This window comes from Ambystoma mexicanum, chromosome 3q (assembly GCF_040938575.1).
Source record: "Ambystoma mexicanum isolate Mex_15411 chromosome 3q, UKY_AmexF1_1, whole genome shotgun sequence".
Lineage (NCBI taxonomy): Eukaryota > Metazoa > Chordata > Amphibia > Caudata > Ambystomatidae > Ambystoma > Ambystoma mexicanum.
The window spans coordinates 928,907,639-928,926,594 of NC_090926.1; the positions used below are offsets into that span (position 1 = coordinate 928,907,639).

Below are 18,956 nucleotides of genomic sequence, written 5' to 3' on the forward strand. Positions count from 1 at the left end.
TGTTTTACAGGGGTTTGTAAAAACAAAATAAACATAATCAAGGAACAGTGGCAACATTGGGTTTTGTGGTGAAAAGGTCTGATGGTAAATGTGGAAAATATCAGTTCCCTGCTACCAGTGGTCCCAATCGCTATGTGTCAATGAAGCAATGTGGCCTTTATGGCCTTCAAATTGATATGAGAATACAACTTAAAGGTGGGCAAGCTCACCAAGACAGCAATATCTGCATGCCGCCACAGACAGCCTAAATAACTCCAGGACAATTCAAGGGTTTTGGTTTTAAATTTTTGATTTACAAAACTGTGCAGATTGAACTATCTATATATTGCTACATTGTTTAATGTAACACAGGGGGGCTGAAAAAAGGGGATAGATGGGCCACCCCTCTCTCACTCGTCTAAAATGCACCTAACACAGGCGTACCTTTACCCCAGGTCAGTATATGCTGATGGTTTCTCACTACTGTCTTAATTCTTCCACAGTGAGGGCCTAAAGGCAAATGCCTTATCTGTCTCAGCTCAGTCAGTAACTCCCTAGGTCGGCCCTATACCATCAATGATGTTAGTTCTAAGGGGATAGTAGTGTTGTGCCTTACAGATGCTCAAACCCCCAATCGTCTTCCTTCCATTTCCTGTGTTTCTCGATCACTCTCCCTTATATCCCCCTTCTACTCCACACCTTCTCTCCTCACACTACAACAGTACCCTTCTCTATCCCACCAATGTTTCTATCTCTCTACTGCTTACCTCTACCCCCGATCTTACTCACTACTACATTCCCTCTGCACCCCTATTCTACCCCATCCACACCACTACCCAATACTACTGACTCTACACCACTACTCCCCCCTCTCTGCACTACTACTACTCTTCCCCACACGGCTCACTACAGCCCCCTCATCGCTTCACACTGCACCCCTCTGCTCACCCCCTTCTCAGGGATATGTGGTCCATTTAATTTTTCAAGGGATTTAGTGCCCTGCTCACTCAGCCACTACACACACTCACTCACTATTCTCACCCCACTTCTCTCCTGCACCCTTCTCCTCACACCTCACTCCTACATCCCTTTCTACTATCCTAATTCTCTCCAAACACCCACTCGCTCTCACTCCACCTACTACCCTCACTCCCCTAAACCTATCGCTCTCACCTTCACAAACTCATTCACTCTTTCACTCTCTCAAACTGGTACCACACTCCCTCACAAAATTCTCACCTTGCACACTGCCTGAGTAATCTATTTCTATGCTGTTGTGCATTCTTCCTCCACCTTGTCGCTCTGTCTGCTTTCACCTCTGCCACCTATATTGTGGTCCTGCTGGCTCTGTCTCCCCCATCCATTGGATGCAGCACTCATCTGACTCTATGGACCGCTCAGTGCCCGTCTTTTCCTCAGAAGCTGTATTACACTGCTGAGAGGCTTTAAAAAAATCTTTAAGCCCTTCCTCCTTTTTCAGCACGGTTCTGGAAACAGTCTTTGGTGTTGTAGTGACCAGGGGCTTAGGCTGCCTGTTCTCCCTTTTGCCTGTCTCAGGTATTGGTGAGTTTTGTTGCTAGTTTGGTTTGGGGAGGGTTCCTCCATCTCTCCTTTCCCCTTGCAGTCTCAACTCACTTCCAGTTCATTTTCTGCTTGCTCCCCATACACCTGGGATCAGTCTCATGTTTAATCGGATGTCTCAATGCAGTTCGGTAGGGACATTTCAAGTCCTTTACCTTGCTGTTCTAGATTGTTCCCTTGGCTACAGTCTGGGTTTTCTCAGTTGCTACCAAGTGCACTGGGGGAGTTGGGGGTTCTGAAAACGAAGAGAGACCCGTAGCCGGAAAAATGGCTTGTAGGCATCTTATGACAGAGGACGGCAGCAGGAATATCGACATGCATGTCACATGAGGGGAAGTCTCAAGGCTGCCGCCCTCCCATCGCCCCCTTCTGCATCTAACAAGGTCATGACCATGTCACAATGCACACCTGTGGATATATAGCAATCCATCAAGATCTATAATTGGAAAACCACTGCCAGTTTGAATGGCGCAGATCTTTACCATTGGTGGACTTCGGCAAGCTCTCAGTCCAAATATGGATAAGAGGAGGACTTCCTGCAGCCATTCGCAGATCATTGTTGGAAGTAAGACCCCCACAAAGAAGGGTAACCTACTGATGACCCGAGGACGACTCCTGCAGCATCGACTCAAAGGCTGGACTGGCCAGTTCTCTCCTCGGCAACTTCACTGCAGCCATCGCTGTTCTTTGTGCATCCTTCGAACCTGGAGGATCTTCAACTTGTGTAACAAGATCTCTGCAATTTTAGCCTTCTTGCATCAACAGAAGCTGTTCTGGGCCTGCTATTTTATTCGTCCAATGAAGATCGCCTGTCGCCACCTGATCATTGCGACTCCTGCTGCAACTGGTCTTCATCACTTCCTGGAGGTGTCCCGAGGTGGCCTTGTCCGCAGATGTCTTCATCCTTTCTTCGTTTGTGTGTTCTGCTGAAAGGTGTCTGGAACTGATACCCAAGCACTTGCATCGAACAAAACTAAATCCTGATACAGAAAAGGACCTCTGTGCCTGTGATCACTGGCCTGACCTTGACGGGACCAAACTCAGAAGACTGTGTGCTCAACGGAATCCAGAACCTCTGCAGTGGTCTCTGGAGAATTCCAGGTCAATGGGGGTAAATTAACATGCTTGTTTCTGTCCCCCTGTTCTCCACAGGGTTACATGGGTGTTAATTCCTGCCATAATTCACGTTTTCCAGACTTGGAAAACCGGTCATATATCCCTTCCTATCCCCAGCCTAGTGACTGGGATTAATCGGTTGACTTATCTGAACTTCACCTAACTTTGTGACTCTTATTCATAACCACTTGCATCGCCAGTCTATTAATAAACATACCTATGAAATGTAACCTTGGAACTGATGAATTTTGGGAACAAGGTCCCAAATCATCTTAAGGTTGGACTTTATAACAGCTAGGGAAACTGTTAAGGGTTATTCTAAAGTGGCTTTTCTAACTCTTATCCATCCGAGTACTTACCTGTGTTTCATTGATTATTGAATCAAATTCTTTCTTATTAATCCACAGGGTGAATGCATATTTTGGTTTTATAGTGGTGATGCAACAATATATGTCTAGACATTTTACTTGCCAAGTGTATTTTACAGGCCTAATAGATCATTGTATATGTTTGCACCTGCTGGTCTAACTGGAATTACTGGGGTACTGGAGTTGTTCTGTGAGGACTCATTGTTGCCTTAGACCACTCTCACACCCCTTGTGAGTCTAAGCCTTGCAGCTTTGCTACCATACCTTGACTGGGTTGGCTAGACTACAGTGTCTTCTTGTTGACCATAATAGGTTAGCCTCCCAGAATCAACCCCTAGGAATTTGGAAATCAATCTTAACTAGTGAAGTCAGGAGAAGTTGATAGATAGTAACTGTTGGAGTTAAGAAACCAGAGGGAGGTCATACACAACCAAGAGAGAAAAGGGGAGGTGGGAACATCTAGAGAGGAGAAAGAGGTGGCATATGAAGAGGGTTATCTGGTGGATAAGAGGATAGAACATTAGGAACCAACAATAGTCAGTGGAAGGAGGAGGGCTGTCCCATAGCCAGGTTGGCCAAAAGGTAGAAGGTACAAAGTGAGGGGGGGCAGGCAAGAGGGGAAGCAGCTTTGGGGTTCTGGACAACGGCAAATAAAATGGGGCACCGCCACCTCTACATCTCTTTGTATGGACTATTTCTGCTGACCCAAATGCTAGCAAAACTATGTGATAGAATTTGTCTTGGGGTACTGACCCCGGAAAGCTTGCAACTAATAAGTCATCAAAAAAGGGTTTGAGAAACCCTAGTCTGCAACATCCAAAATACTGAAAGCGGTGAGGGAATCCCGCTGGAATTGAAATGGACTGGAAAGGACATTTGAGAGCCCAGCAAAGCCTTAAAGCCCAGGGTTATAGAGCAGGACATTGAGGTGGCTTGGCAGGGGCAGAGAGGCCCAGTTAAACCTATGTAGAACAATCCTAAATTTTGGTTGTGGGAATAGCCTATTTGTATTTTCACATGACCCCTTTTGTAATTGTTTCCCTAATTAAAAGTCTGAACTTGAACATCTGGTAATGGCATGGTTCTGATACTATTCATCTTTTATGACGCATTCTATGCGGCCAGTTATCAATTCAAATGAGATTTAAAAAATACACACATTGTAGTATTTTTAGTAAGATTAAGGCACATGGATAATACAAAATACCTTAAGCGGTAGCCAACGCCCCACTTGCTTTTCAGAAAAAGTGAGGATCCAATGCATTTTAGCATTCCTTGCGAAATCACTGCTTTCCGATCTGTAACCAAATGGATAAACATTGAAGTAGAAGTTATTTAATAAAGAAGTTATTTACATTAAAGCAATGTTATATTAATTCAGGCATGTGTAATTTACTAGATTAAGATACTTAAGCATTTCTCAATTTGAATGAAACCTTTTAAATAGTACATAATACAACATTACTAAGTGAATTGTCTGCTGACATTTCGGAATATAAAGCAATATGAAAAAACTACAAAGCTCCACAATCCATAGAAATACACAACTCACCTTTTTGCTGACAAGGTAATGTACGCTCAGCTGGCCAAGTGAGCTCAGTCTGAAGGTTCAAGGAGCTTTATTGAGCAATTTCTTTCCCAGAATAACTATTACTCCGATGTAGACTAATTTTGCTCAAGGAGAAAATTAAACCAGATTCACTAACAAATGTGCCTTAAAAGGATTCATTACCTACATGTAACTGTTCTTAAACGTTGGTATCACATGCATGAAATAATTTCCCTGCAGTCAGGCTGGGAATCATCGGTATAATCAATACCACAGCAGTGATAATAACTATAACGTACAGCCGTTTAATCTTTGTTGTCCCTTTTTTCCGTTAGACCAACAAGGTGTGGAAAAGAAGGGCAGGACATAAGTAACTTTGGGGAACATTATACATTTGTAGTAAAGAAAATCTGATGAATGTCACATACATTACGAACCTTGCAGCTGAGGCGTGCAGGTCACATTTAAATACATGAAAGATAAAATACTGAATAACTACTGTTCAGGCATCATTTTGGGGAATTCTGTTGGGCCTTTTTAGAGTCTCTTTTAACGTTTTCCTTTTCAGTCTTTATTTTTACATCACTGAGCTATTTTTATAAGCTAGAGGAACCCCTGGCAGAGTTATCCTGCCTTTACAACCCTTTTCATTAACTTAAGAGTATATGGGCCAGAGTTGCCCATAAGACACCCACGTCCAGGGATGCGTGTTAAGCACCAGACTTTGGCACTTGGATGATTAGAACACCCTACATTGGTTTTAGGGGTAAGGATGGTGGCAGATATACACCACTGGTAGTTCAGTGTATCATTCTAGTAGACATTTGGGAACCAATGTATTTTTTTAAGTCAGACATTTTGTTCTAGATGCTTCCTTTGTTCTGGGGAACGATGAGGCATGCCTAAAATGGGCATTGTCCACATGGCTCTTTGTGAGCCTAGTGATGCATCCTTCATATTGGTTTTGACCAGTCTCTGTCCCTGTGCTGGCCACATCACATCATGTGTCGGTGGTATGGATATTGAGTGACAGATTGAGGGCCCAAACAGATGGGATGCCCAAATAACCAATTGCCCATAACCCCTTAATGCCACTGATGGACTGGCTTAAGCTTGCCCCTGTGAGTGTTGATATACAAGTAAAAACCTCATATTGCTATTGGAACGTTCCAAAGAAGCAGGTTTACCTAGCTGCTGGATAATTCCTACAATTGTCCCACCGTCCATACATTTTAAGGACCAGATCTAGCCATACTGGCTGCATTCTGTGTACTGGGCTGATCGCCGGTTTGGGGTTTTGGCTCCTGGTCAAACCTTCTGGGCATCCTCCGTCCACCTACTGGCAGCATGTGCGTGCTGGGAGTACCTCCTAGTCATTTCACTGCCACCTTCCTGCCATACCACAGTGTGCGAGAGCAGTGCTGCTTTCTCTATGTTGGGTCTGACTGGTTCTCTTTGCTGGCCACATCACATCCTGTGTGAGTGGTATGGGTATTGAGTGACAGGTTGAGGGGCCAACCAGTTGAGATGGCCTGATAACCAGCTGTCCTTAGCCCCTTAATGTGATTGTTGGGCTTAGACTCCCCTACGTGAGTGCTGGTATGCAAGTGGAAACCTCAGATTTCTACTGAGCTGACCTCCGGTTTGGGTTTTTGGCTCCTGGGCATCCTCAGTCCACCTACTGGCTGCACTTGTGTGCTGTGTCCACCTCCTGGCCATTTCACCGACAGTTTCCTGCCATACCACAGTGGTTGGTCCGCCTTGATCCTGGCTGCAGCCTTTGGGTGGCAGAGTGTTATGATTCCAACACTCTGACTCATCTGCTCTTCAGGACTGTCCTGGGTTGCCCAAGTTTTAGTGTTCAGTGTGGGACTCTTTTCTGCAGCTTGTCTGCCATCCTTTGTTCATTCAGTTGCCGGGTCTTCCTTAGCCAGGTTCCCCAGCCTTTCTGGCATCTTCTTTGCTACTGTTTATGCTGCTGGCTTCAGGGGCTCTATTCTAAATGCTATTTGAATTTTTTTCCTTTAGGGGTCATCATTGGCATGGGGTACAAGTCCCAGGTAAGTCACATCCTGTAAACCACACCTAAGAAAAAAGGTGCATACTTACCAGTGTGACGAATCCAAGGATAACTTCCCAGTTTTCCCACAAGCGAATATCATTCCATTGGTTAAAGCCCGGTGTGACCAAAAGATTTTCTCTACTTCCCTGACTTTAAACACTCACACACCACATCAGTCACTTTACTTGGTTAAAATGGTACCAGTAATAAGTATATGAAGTAATGGGATAAGGAGACCGCAGGAGGATGCACAGAACTACTGTCAACCTTCTAGTTTTACCATCAAGGAGACCAGCCCGAGAATAAAAAAAACATAGGACACGGACCCAGACACAGAAGTAGCAACAGAAGTGGTCGAGGTAGCAGAGGTAGAAGCAGTAACAGCTGGAGTCGGAAGAATGGTGGACGAAAAGAAACAAGAGGAAGAAGTGAGATGTGGCGGATTGACAGCAGTCGACCCGTGTGCGTTACAAAAGGTGGAGAACCGAAAGGAGGGCACAAACTGTGTATCCAGTGAGAATCTCTTACGTAAAGCAAACCCAAACTCCAAAAACAACACAACGTCAGAGATGGTGTTGGTAAACTCGCTGAGGGACACCAGACAACATAGTGAGAGCGGGAACGGCTGGAGATGCTGCCACTCCCCAAGAGAACCTAAAGACCTCACAGCCTCGGACTTCGGAAGCCGATGGTAATGAAGTAAACCAGACAGCAAAGTCAAGAGAGAGCTGGAGGCGCGGTGCAGAGACTCTCTGCCAGCGGACCTGGGAGAACTGACATCAGTATTGTGACAAAACCACAAGGTTTGATCCTGCAACCCCTGGGAGAATGGAGCCCTGCTTGATGTAAGGACACTGTTACCGAGCCCTGAGAGAAGACTACAGACTGTGAAGGAACCACAGCGACAAATCCCGGTGGAAGCCCAACAGTCCACCAGGTCCACCAGATACACAGGTACCGTTTGGAGAGAGTGAACTGTGGACGTTTGGGTCCCAATGAACGGGCTGAAAGGCGAAAATCTGTATGGGTTAGCACTACAAAGAAAATGAAGACCAGCAATCATAATTGGTGGGATGACAAAGGAACTCATTTCATAGGAGAAATAAATCAAGAAACCAACAGGCACACCTGTGCTTATTAATAATAGCTACTCTTCCTCTGCCCAGTGACTTGGGAAAATCAACCAGGGAATACTTGGCAGGCGAGTAAACCAAGTACACTGGATTAATAAACTGGGACTCAATTCAATAGCCAAAAGAGAAGTGACCCTTTTTTTTTTTTTTTTTTTTTTTTTTTTTATTGTATATGGTTTACAAAAAACCTTTACAAATAGAACAGACTTTATAATTAAAAAACAAGATAGTAAAAGAAAGATAAACATTCATTGCTTTGCATTTGTATTTAAAAAAAGAGAAAAAAGAAGATGCCCGCTAAAGAAATACGAAATTACAGATTTACATAGGTTGTAAAAGTTTGCAAATTTTACAGAAAAGGGACAAACAATAGATAATCAACCGGTTTCAGATTTAAAATTTGATTGTCTAAGATTAGTCGAGTCAATACAAAGTACTAGTTATAGAGAATAACAAATAGAATAAATGCAAGGTATAAAATATGAAATACATTGCTCATATTAAAAACACTGTGCTCATATAGTAAAAAATTCATAGTTCCAAGAATAGGAGCAAAAATCAGACCAAAGGGGCATATAGGTCAAGGGCTCTGATAAAGCCCGCCACAGCCAGACCAACCTTGATGTTCGAGATTGAGAGACATTGTGACCAAATCCAATTGTCTACCCCGAGTCGCCCCATAACATTAAAAATGCCTAGATATTTGTCCCTTAAAGAGGTCAAGGCCTTGCAGTCAAGAATGAGATGCCGAGAAGTTTCAGTGACCCCCAAAAGTTTGCAAAAACGACAGGTGGGATCCAAATCAGAAAACTTCTTCCTTTTGCATAGGACTTCCCGAGTGGGAAGAAGGTTCCATCTGAGTTTAATAAGAAGAGAGCGGTAATGTCTATTAGGAAATTGGATCAAAATAAAAGACATCACACCTCTCTTCTTATGATCAAATTGAAGATCACTCAGTGAGGAATAACCATGAAGTTTTTCGATAGTGTTACTCCAATCATGGCTGAAGAGAGACTCCTTTACCTTATTAGGGTTTGTAAGTAATGTATCCCTGTCGGAGGAAATGTCCATAAGGGTCTTATCGCAGAGAGTGGAGAAAAGATGGAGATATATGTTGTGGCCCGAGTGTGTCTGGGAAAAAATCATGCGGCCCACATCAACATATAAAGTATCAGGTCTAGGGGAAAGCAAGGCTGAGAACAATGAGAGAACCCTCCAAAGAATCCTAGCTCGTAGAGAAACCAGACCCAACTCATATCTAATGGCAACAGTAGGAATTGAATTGGGCAGTTTTAAAACTTTCCTCCAGTAAATACCTTCAAGAGAGTCCCAGAAGGGCAAAAGTGTAAAGTAATGGAGTTCCATACCATACAATAACTTTGGAGTCACCTTACCCTTGAAAAAGTCTACCACGGGTTTGAGGGAAAACATACAATATTTATTCTCCAAAGTACGTGATTGGGAGATGAGAGGGAGCAGTTTCTGTCTAAGAAATCGTCTCAGTTCTATCACCGATGGTTGGGCCAAGATCAAAAAGCCCAAGTAGACGATTTTATTAACTCGAGAAATGTTTGCTCCCCCCATTTTCCATACTTTGTTGTTTCGGGTTCTCCCCTTTGAGAATTCCATGATACGTGTTTTACCAGGGTTGATCTTCAGCCCATTTAGCAGTGCGTACTGTTCAAATTTACACAGGAGCCTCTGCAGGCCCACTTTGGTCTGGTCGAACAAGAGAAAGTCATCGGCATATGCCAACCATGAGAATCTCAGGTCCCCAAGTTTAGCACTCACCATGCCTGCATTTTTCAGGAAGTTATCCACATCAGCCAAATAGAGGATAAATAGACAGGGAGCTAACGAGCAACCCTGTCTCACCCCAATACGCGTCCTAATTCTCCTAGAGAGAGTACCAGCCAAATCAAGCCTGATGTGTACCCCCGAGTTTTCATAGAGGGCCATAATGAGAGAAAGGAGGCCCGCCGGGATGCCCCATTTAGTTAATTTTTCCCATAATCTGGATCTAATGACCAGATCAAATGCATTAGATAAATCAATAGAGGCGACATACAGAGGACCATCAGATTTTCCCCAAGAGGAGGTCTGAAGGGCAGTTATAATAAGACCATTGAGATTGGTAGAGTGGCCGGCCCTGAAGCCAGTTTGGTATTTGGGGAGAATATGATTGTCCCTAATCCATATGTTAAGATGGGAGAGGAGCAGAGAAGCAAAAAGCTTACAGTCCGCGTCTATAAGAGAGATCGGTCTATAATTCTTTACCTCAGAGCGTAAGCCTCTCTTAAAGATTGGGACAATATGGGCCGTATGCCAGCTCATAGGGACCTTCCCGGAATTTACGACGTCCTGAAAAAGCAGGAAGAGTAGATTGGCCCAAATCTCAGGCTCGGCTTTGAACGTATTGTTCGTAAGGCCATTTGGGCCTGGCGCCCTAGATTTCTTAGCCTTAGAAATAAGACAGAACACTGTCTCAAGATCAAAAACTGGTTTCCATGCGTCTTTCGATGGGTAAATCATCGATACATCCGAAGCCAAGTCTTCCTCCCCAATATCAAAAAGTTTAGAGTAGTAGTCAAACCATTTGGCCTCTGGGATTGCATTAAGCTGATCAGCCATCAATGTGTTATCTAGGCTGGAAACCGAAGCCCAGAAGGCCCTCACATCTCGTTTTATTAGTACTGCAAGCATATACTGTGCATCATTTTGAATCATAGTGATTTTTCTATGCTTACAGTAGTTTTTGTATTTTTGGCGAATGGTTTTGATTTTTGTTGTTTTATCTGCCCAATCCATATCTAGGGCTTGAACATCCCTAATAAGTTTCTTAGTAAGGGCCTTTACATCGGCCAATTGTTGGTCGAAACTATGGTTGTGAAGTTTTTTGGAGACTCCTTTCCTTAGCTGGCCATAAATACTACTCTGTAAGACATTGAGAAAGCTATCAAAAGAAGAGGTGTTAAAGACTGCTATTTTCCAGCAGAGCGAGGTGTGGTTAAGGGAAGAGATCAGTTTGTTATTAAGAACACTGATGTTAAAAGGAGACCACCTTATCCCTGTCCCTTGACTAACAGTATAAAGCTGAGTGGGTCCACCCTCCGGCAGAAGCTTGGTAAGAAAGGGGCATAGAAATTGAACCCGGAGAATACCATGGTCGCTCCATGAATTGAAGGACACCTCGACATTAGAAGAAAATGGAATCAGGGAATGGTCGACAAAGACGTAGTCTAAGGTGGAAGATAAGGACGATCTGCGCCAAGTTGGGCAGGAAGGATTAGTAGCATCATAATGGCTGTTAAGACAAGTTAGGCCAATTGAATCCAAAGCCAGATTCCAAGATCGACCCCATGTAAGTTTTAGTCCTGTACGTGGATCGTCTTCCATAACCAAGCCCAGGTCATCATAATTGGATTCCAGACAGAGAGTACAGTCTGAATTAAGATCGCCCGCCAGAATGAGTTTGCCCATGGGGTGCAGATATCTCCAGGCAAGGATTGTATCAGTTAACTTCTCCAGAAACAATTCGAGAGGAGAGATTCCCATATGCCAGTAAACATTGACCAAGAGAAAGTAGCAATTGGAATCCGGAAAGAACACCTCTAAGGCCATAAAGCCAAAAGGTGTATCCGAAAGCACCTTAGCGACAGAACCTAAGGAGGTTCTTACCCCTATAATGAGTCCCCCCGATGCGCGGCCTCCCAGGCTAGGTTTGGCACATTGAGAGAAAATATCGAATCCATCAAGAACTGGAGTTGAAAGTAGCCAAGTTTCTTGGAGAAAAAAACAATGCGAAGCCTTAATCACGGCAACCGTTTCTAGGTTCGTGAACAAATGAGAATTACCTCTAGAGTTCCAAGAAAAGAAACCGAAGCTATATAGAGGGCGGGCCTTCGAAGAGGATTCTGATTTAGCAGGAATTAAATCATTTCCATAGGCCTGCGGTGACATGTGCCCAGCTCGCGAAGTCTCCATTAGATTTGGGCAAGGAATGCCTCCGTTGGGGTGGGGGAGTTCTTTCTGGATGGTAGACCATTGTAAGATTACCTCTATATTCAGCGCCCTCTCCTTTATTTTTGGCAAATTGAGAAGAGTCCACTATTTTTGCTTCAAATCCTAGTTGCTTCAACCCTTCCATATGCCCCATGATCAAGTCTAAAACTACCTTCGATCTAAGAATAATATTACTAACATCTACCCGATCATGGAAAGGGAATAAGATGCAATCTATGTCATAGCTAGAGATAAGCGAAAGCGAAGGAAGTTGGTGAAAGATTTTAAGTATGTTACCACGATTTAAACAGATTGGCATATCTTCGCCCCAGAGACTGGAAAGCTGTATAACATCACCAGAGACTTTTGTTGTTGCAGAGACAGGCAAGGACTCAGTAATTTTTTTGGTAAAGTGCCCAAGGGGGTCAGCCGCCAGATCACAACCCCTCGCCCCTCTTAGTATAGTCCTATTATGGTTGACATTTGGCCCCAGTGGAAATCTTTCCCAAGAATTGGAAACGTTCTTATTATAGGCAAAGTCAAACCCAGAGGGGACCGCTTCGCGAACCGCAGACATGCGCATATTTGAGATGCTAAGAGACGCATGGTTAAAAGGGGGGAGAGTCGATGAGACATTGTCTGATCGATCTGTCATATCTCCATCCCTCTTAATGCAGCCCATATTAACAGGGGGCTCCTCAGGAGCAGACAAGAGTGCCGGATCAAAAGAAGAGAGCCGAGTAGTAGGAACCTCGTCCTGTGACAAGCTTACATTTGAATTAGACACTGTCACCTTGCTGATCTTGGGAACAAGTAGCGACTGAAGTAAATGTTTAGCCATATCAATGTTAACCATATTAACAGTCGGCATAGTTAGAGAAGTGTCCGGATGATTCAGGCTTTTACCAGAAGTAGACTCCAGAGAAGTAGAAGGGAGAATTGCTTCTGGGGCAGAGTCCATAACCTCCGCTGCAACAATATCAGTTGGCAGTGCTATAGGGTTAGTACTAGTGGATGGTGGTACGGTAAGAGGTGTTATCTGAATGCTAGAAACTGCAATTTCACCAGTACCAACAGTCCTTGGCCCCGCATCAATAGAAGCAGAGGTGTTAATCAGCATACCCACCGCATCCGTTGAGACAGATGCACGTGGTAAAATAGGTGGAGCATTGGCGGTATCTGGAGTGGTCACATGGATGGGAGAGGGGATTGGTTCAACAGAGTTATCAGTCCCCTGTGGAACTGAAACAGTGGTTGAAGGGACTATAGAGTTTGCCATAAAGAGGTTTTTGAAAAATTGATTAGTATACGAAGTAATCTTTTTGACATTCTTCTGATTTTTTGTTTTCTTCATTTGTTGGCTCATTTTCCTTTTCTTTCCTAGACAGGGGAGGACTTTTGGACAGGAAGTTTCCACTGGGGGCTCAGAGGAAATTGCTGCGATCTCTGGAGTTAGGATAGTCATGTTTTCTCCTGAGGATGCGACATGGTCACCTTTAGAACGGACGGCCAACTCTGCAGTCCCACCTGCACATGAACGGTCTTGTATAGAGGGTTTGAGGGATACCCTTGGCAGATCCTCCTGTACTTTGTCCTCTCCTCTTTCCATAGAGAATACAGTCGGGACACTAGGAAGTATATCTGTAGGGTCGTCAGCCTCTCGCAAACCATCAAAGGCAGCACGGGGAGTCATAGAGGAAGAGCCCCGGGAATCAGGATCTGGAGGTTGGAGAACCGGAAGACCCAGGGCCGCATTGGGGACCGCCCCTAAAGTAGTTGCCGTGATCCCTGTAGGCCCCTGATGAAAATCGTGTGTAGGGGCCAAAGGTGGATTGAAAGAGGTAGGGTCAAGGCCTTGAGTGGTCAAAAATTGGTTTTCTTCTTTTATAATTTTTACTAATTCTTCAAATCTATCTAGGCCCTCCAGCCTAGAATATATTTCGGAAAGTATACGTGAATGGGATCTAACCTCTGACCAGATGTTATCATAGAGACTCACAAAGGAACTCAGGACCATATTCAACGCAGAGATAGTTGGATGGGAGAGTTTAATTCTATCATCAACATCTTTAAGGGTATGATGTAGAATAGACTCACTGGGCGGATCAGTTTTGAAGTCCGGAAGAAGACCTCTTTCTTTTAACCAGTTTTGTTTTTCAGTATACTCGTCAATAAAGTTGGTGAGATCTGAAGGGGAACCTGCCAATGATTCATCACAAATTTGTTGTGTAACATTATTTGTTTTGTTAAGATGGGAGTCCAAGTGGCTATCAGCAATTGCCTTATCTGCACATTCTATGATACTGATGTCATCAATATCCTGGACTGAGAGATCTTCAATATCCAGTTTCTTAGCTACGTTAATTAAGTTGGTGTGGGCCGGGGTATATACTGAAGGAAGAGGGTGAGGAGATTTAGCCAGAGTGCTAGAGACAGATTTCTTACCAAAGAAATGTGTGATGTTTTTCCCCTGGATTGAATTACCCTGGGTACCTAGATTAATTTTTATTTTTGATATTGAGTTACGGGGCTTGTTAAGAGGGGTTTTGAACGGCAAAGAGATCCCATTAGGGGAGAAGGAAGTTCCCACCACACTAGTAGAAAGGTTAACGTGAGAAGAAGATGTGTGCTTAGTATCACTGAGTAATGCTTTGGATCCTAAAGAGGGTTGAGTGTGGGAGATAGCAACGCTCCCACTGTCCTTCTTCTCTAATAGTTGTGATGCAATAACTTCTGATTCACCCACCATGACTGGGGGTATGGGCATACTAGGATTCAGTGAGGCAATCGATGGAAGAGGGATGTTAGGCAGAGGGTTGTTGTCATATGCCATGTTAGTTTTAATCTTTGAGAAACTGACCCCAACCAAAAGATTGGAGGCAAGAGTAGCAGCTAGACGTTCTTCCTGAGTATCTATAGAAATGTCATGTATTCCATTGAAAATACAGTTATTATAAGCTGTATTACGTGAAGTGATACCCATAGCATTGCAAACCTCAGACCTCTCTCTCAGATGAATTTGGGCCTGGGCTATGTCCCTTAAAAGGAGAGGGTTATAATGGTCCTGAAGTGGAGCATCATCAGAACTCCCCATAGCAATAGGAATGGGGGTTTCTGGCACAATAACTGTAGATGGCATGGAGGGCATACCGACAATGGGCGAAGGAGACAAAGGAAGTGAGACCTCCATAGCAGTCTGACTTCTAGGTCCCCTACGTGTCATTCGGATAAAACCTCAGCCTAACAGTAGGGAGAAAGAGAAAGAAAACTAAGAGTTATGCCAGAGAAGGTACCCAGAAATACACTGGAAATAAGCCTAGATGTCAGGGGAAGTTAGACATAGAGACACACAGCAAAAAATACTAGGCAGTTTTTAAATTTTTAAAAAATGCAAGTGTTAGAATATGGCACAAATAGCAAAAATCAAACTCTGAAAAACCAGTACATTGTCTAAAAACCCTATGAAATATATATATAGCCTAGCATTAAGAGCGAATTAAAAAAATAAAAAGCAATATTACACACTCAATTAAATAAAAGTTTTAGTAAATGAGTTGTGTCAGCGTAATAGTCATTTTTTGGGGAGGGAACGCCCGACGGCTTGTGGAGCTGCCAGAGTCCGACTCTCCACCCCAAACCCTCGTAATAGGAATGCAACTTCAATTGGGTTGGCTAGGGAAGGCCCAGAACAGTGTACTCACAGATCACAGCCAAACAGCAAAACAGTATCTCCAGCCCTTACAGTCTCCAGGGCTTAACGCCGCAAGGGCGGCTGTGCCGGCAACTTGTGCAGGCTGGCAGTCACGTGCTGTGTCACGTGTTCAGGAAGGGGTCCGCCCCCTCCAGGAAGCAGAATGGGCTGCAAGAGCTCTGCTCGCAGTGCAGCTGTGAGGGATGGACCTTGCAAGCACGAGCGTTCGAAGGAGAAATGAAACGCTCCTTCCAATCAGCAGAGAATACGCCGCAAGGGCGGCTGTGCCGGCAACTTGTGCAGGCTGGCAGTCACGTGCTGTGTCACGTGTTCAGGAAGGGGTCCGCCCCCTCCAGGAAGCAGAATGGGCTGCAAGAGCTCTGCTCGCAGTGCAGCTGTGAGGGATGGACCTTGCAAGCACGAGCGTTCGAAGGAGAAATGAAACGCTCCTTCCAATCAGCAGAGAAGTGACCCTTTTAAGAACTAGTTATTATCAAAGGAAAATGGAACAAACCCTTTGAACTATACAAGACTTTAATTTTTGAGCACATTAACGATTGTTGTAACTATTTCTTTGGAATACCATCTTTTGCATGGGAAAATTCTTTTGGAAACTACAAAGCTGCAGGAGAGCAGCCGAGAGACACTTTAGAATTCAGAGTGCGAAAGGACATATTAGGTTTTGGACACAAGACTGAGAACTTTTTTGATTTTTTGATTTTGATTTTATTTTATTTATAAAGCGCAAAAAAACAGGCCCAGGGGCAACCGGGCGCATACTCTTAAACATGTTACAAAAAGCAGTAGTTACAAAAAAGTACAGCATATATACATGTACCGAAGGGTACCATTAACAGCGTATAATACAGGGACAGAGCAGAGAGAAAATGTATATTCAGTTCTGTACCCCACATGGAGTCTGGACTGTGTCAAGGTCTCATGAGACTTGGGAGAGCAGCTATGTTTTAGCATTGTTCTTGAAGGAGTGGAATGATGGTTCAATTCTGATAGGTGTGGGCAAGGTGTACCAGAGTTTGGAGGCCAGGACGGGGAAGCTCACCCCACCAGCTTTTTGGAGTTTGCATCTGGGCACGATGAGGCTGTGAGTTTGGGCTGCTCCGGTAGGTCGAGTGGAGGTGTGGCGTGAGAAGCGAGTGGACAGGTAAGGTGGGGCGTTGTTGTTCAGACATTTGTGAGTCAAAGCTAGGGTTTTCAGGGCAATTCTCTGTTTTACCAGGCGCCAGCATAAGTCCAATCTGACGGAGGAGATATGAGAGCGTCTCGGGATGTTTAAGGCTGCCCTTAAGGCATTATTTTGTACAGTTTGCAATTTATTAAGGTTAGACTGACTGATCCCTAGGTAGAGAGCACTACAGTAGTCGATTTTGGCCATAACAAGAGTTCTGGCGAGTGTGATACAGTTGGTGGAGTTTAGGAAGGGTCTACAGGCAGTGATAAGTTTGCAGGTATAGGCTGAAGCTGACCTAACTGCATTTATTTGTCTGTTCAGAGAAAGCGAGGAGTCAAGATAGACCCCTAGCGTCTTAGTATCTTTGGAGACTTTAATGTCATTGCCGTCAATAATGAAGGACTTGTAGGTTTGGTCTAGTTTGTTGAGCCGATGATTTGATCCTAAAAGTAAGAGCTCAGTCTTATCATTGTTAAGGCAAAGTTCGTGCTGTGCCATCCAGGCCTGGATGACCGAGTAAACATTGTTAAGGGCTTTGATGTCAGCTGTGTAGTCTCCTGTGATAGGGATGAGTATCTGGGTGTCGTCCGCGTAGTTAGTGTAGGAGACACCCAGATAGGCAAGCACATCGAAGAGGGGCTTGGTGAATACATTATACAACGTAGGGGATACACACAAGCCTTGAGGAACGCCACAGTGAATGGGGCAGGGATCCGCTGATGCCAGCGGTGAGAAGACCCTCATGGATCTATTGCTCAGGAATGAGTGGATCCAGGCTTTGGCAGAGTCGGAGAAGTGGGCTGCGGATTTGAGATGCTGGCAGAGTATTTGGTGGTTGACCAGATCAAAAGCCGCGGAGAGATCGAGGAGAAGGAGAAGAGCTAGCTTCCCATTGTCCTTCAGTGACTCCATCTGAGTTTTCAAGTCGATCAGAGCTGACTCCGTGCCATGTTTAGGGCGGAACCCTGATTGTCTTAAGCCCAGGAGATTGTTTAGTTCGAGGTAATCCTCAATCTGCAGGTAGGCTGCGCGGTCCAGGATCTTGAGCAGGAATGGGACCGTAGTGATAGGTCTGAAGTTAGTTGGGATATTAGGGTCAAGGGAGGGTTTTTTGAGGAGTGGGATAACCCATGCATCCTTTAGGTTGTCGGGGACAATACCCGTCTTGAAAGAAGCATTTATGAATGCTGTAATGAACGGGGCTAGCTCATGAGATGCTTCTTTGATAATAGATGCTAGGCAGGGGTCGCCTTGGCAATTGGAAGGTTTTAAATTGTTTATGATGTTTTCTACTTCGAGAGCAGTGAGTGGGGAGAAGGAGAAAGGTTTATGCGGATAGGTTAAATGTGTATTAAGTGTAGGTGTGGTCGGTGGTTGGTCAAGCTGTAGGGATTTCTGTTTGTCCCTGATTTTAGATTGGAGGGTAGCAATTTTACCCAGGAGTGCTGACTGAATATTGGTGCACCAAGTGTTGTCTTTTGAGCAAGAGTCAGGGGGGGCTGCAGGTGTCTCGAGTTCCTTAAGGATATTAAAGAGTTCCTTAGTATTGGACTGGGCTGACATAATGCGGTTATTATAAGAATCTTTTTTTGCCTGGAGTACAGCTTCTTCATAGTTAAGGGTGGCTATCAGAAGACTGTCCTTGTGGGCGTCGGAGTGGTGACTTTTCCAGCGTGACTCTGCTGAGCGTTTCTCTTTGCGTAACACTCTAAGCTGGGGAGTAAACTATGAGTTAAGGTGTGCTCGTTGTTTGGGTTTCCTCATTTTGAGCGGGGCGATAAAGTTGATGGCTGCAAGCAGTGACTGGTTATACATGTCGGCTAGGTTGGTGGGGTCTGAGCCAGTGTCAGGAGCGTTATTTAGTGTGGGAAGGATAAGGGGGAGTATTTTTTCTGTTGTAATGTTCTTTTTATTTCTAGTGAGGGTGGCTGGGGAGACCAAAGGCCTGGGTGGTGGGGCTGCTTCAATGCTGAAAGTGATGACATGGTGGTCAGACCACAAGCAAGGGGCGTTGGAGATTACGCTAATATTGCAATTGGTGTCACTCAGCCAGTCAAGGGATCGCCCTTTAATGTGGGTGGGTTCCTGTATGTGGTGAGTGAAACCTAAATCTGTTAAGGTATTAGCTAGGTCGAGGGCCGCAGGATCATTAGGGTCTTGGTGTCCTAGATGGAGGTCGCCAAGAATGATGGTTTGGGAGTTGGATTTAGCATTCTTGAGTACTAATGTAGAGATATCATCCACAAAGGATGTGGGTGGACCAGGGGGTCTGTATATTAGGTGGAT

At 44.5% G+C, this 18,956-nt stretch overlaps 1 protein-coding gene across 1 annotated transcript in view; it reads right to left on the bottom strand.

The window, feature by feature from the left end:
* The window catches only part of LOC138583120 (cholesterol transporter ABCA5-like), a 3,134,767-nt gene that overhangs the window by 1,704,639 nt on the left and 1,411,172 nt on the right, over positions 1-18,956 (bottom strand). Inside the window, exon 16 of the mRNA XM_069655080.1 lies at positions 4,252-4,342. Within this exon, the coding sequence (XP_069511181.1) occupies positions 4,252-4,342 (91 nt within the window). The remainder of the gene's footprint in view (positions 1-4,251; positions 4,343-18,956) is intronic.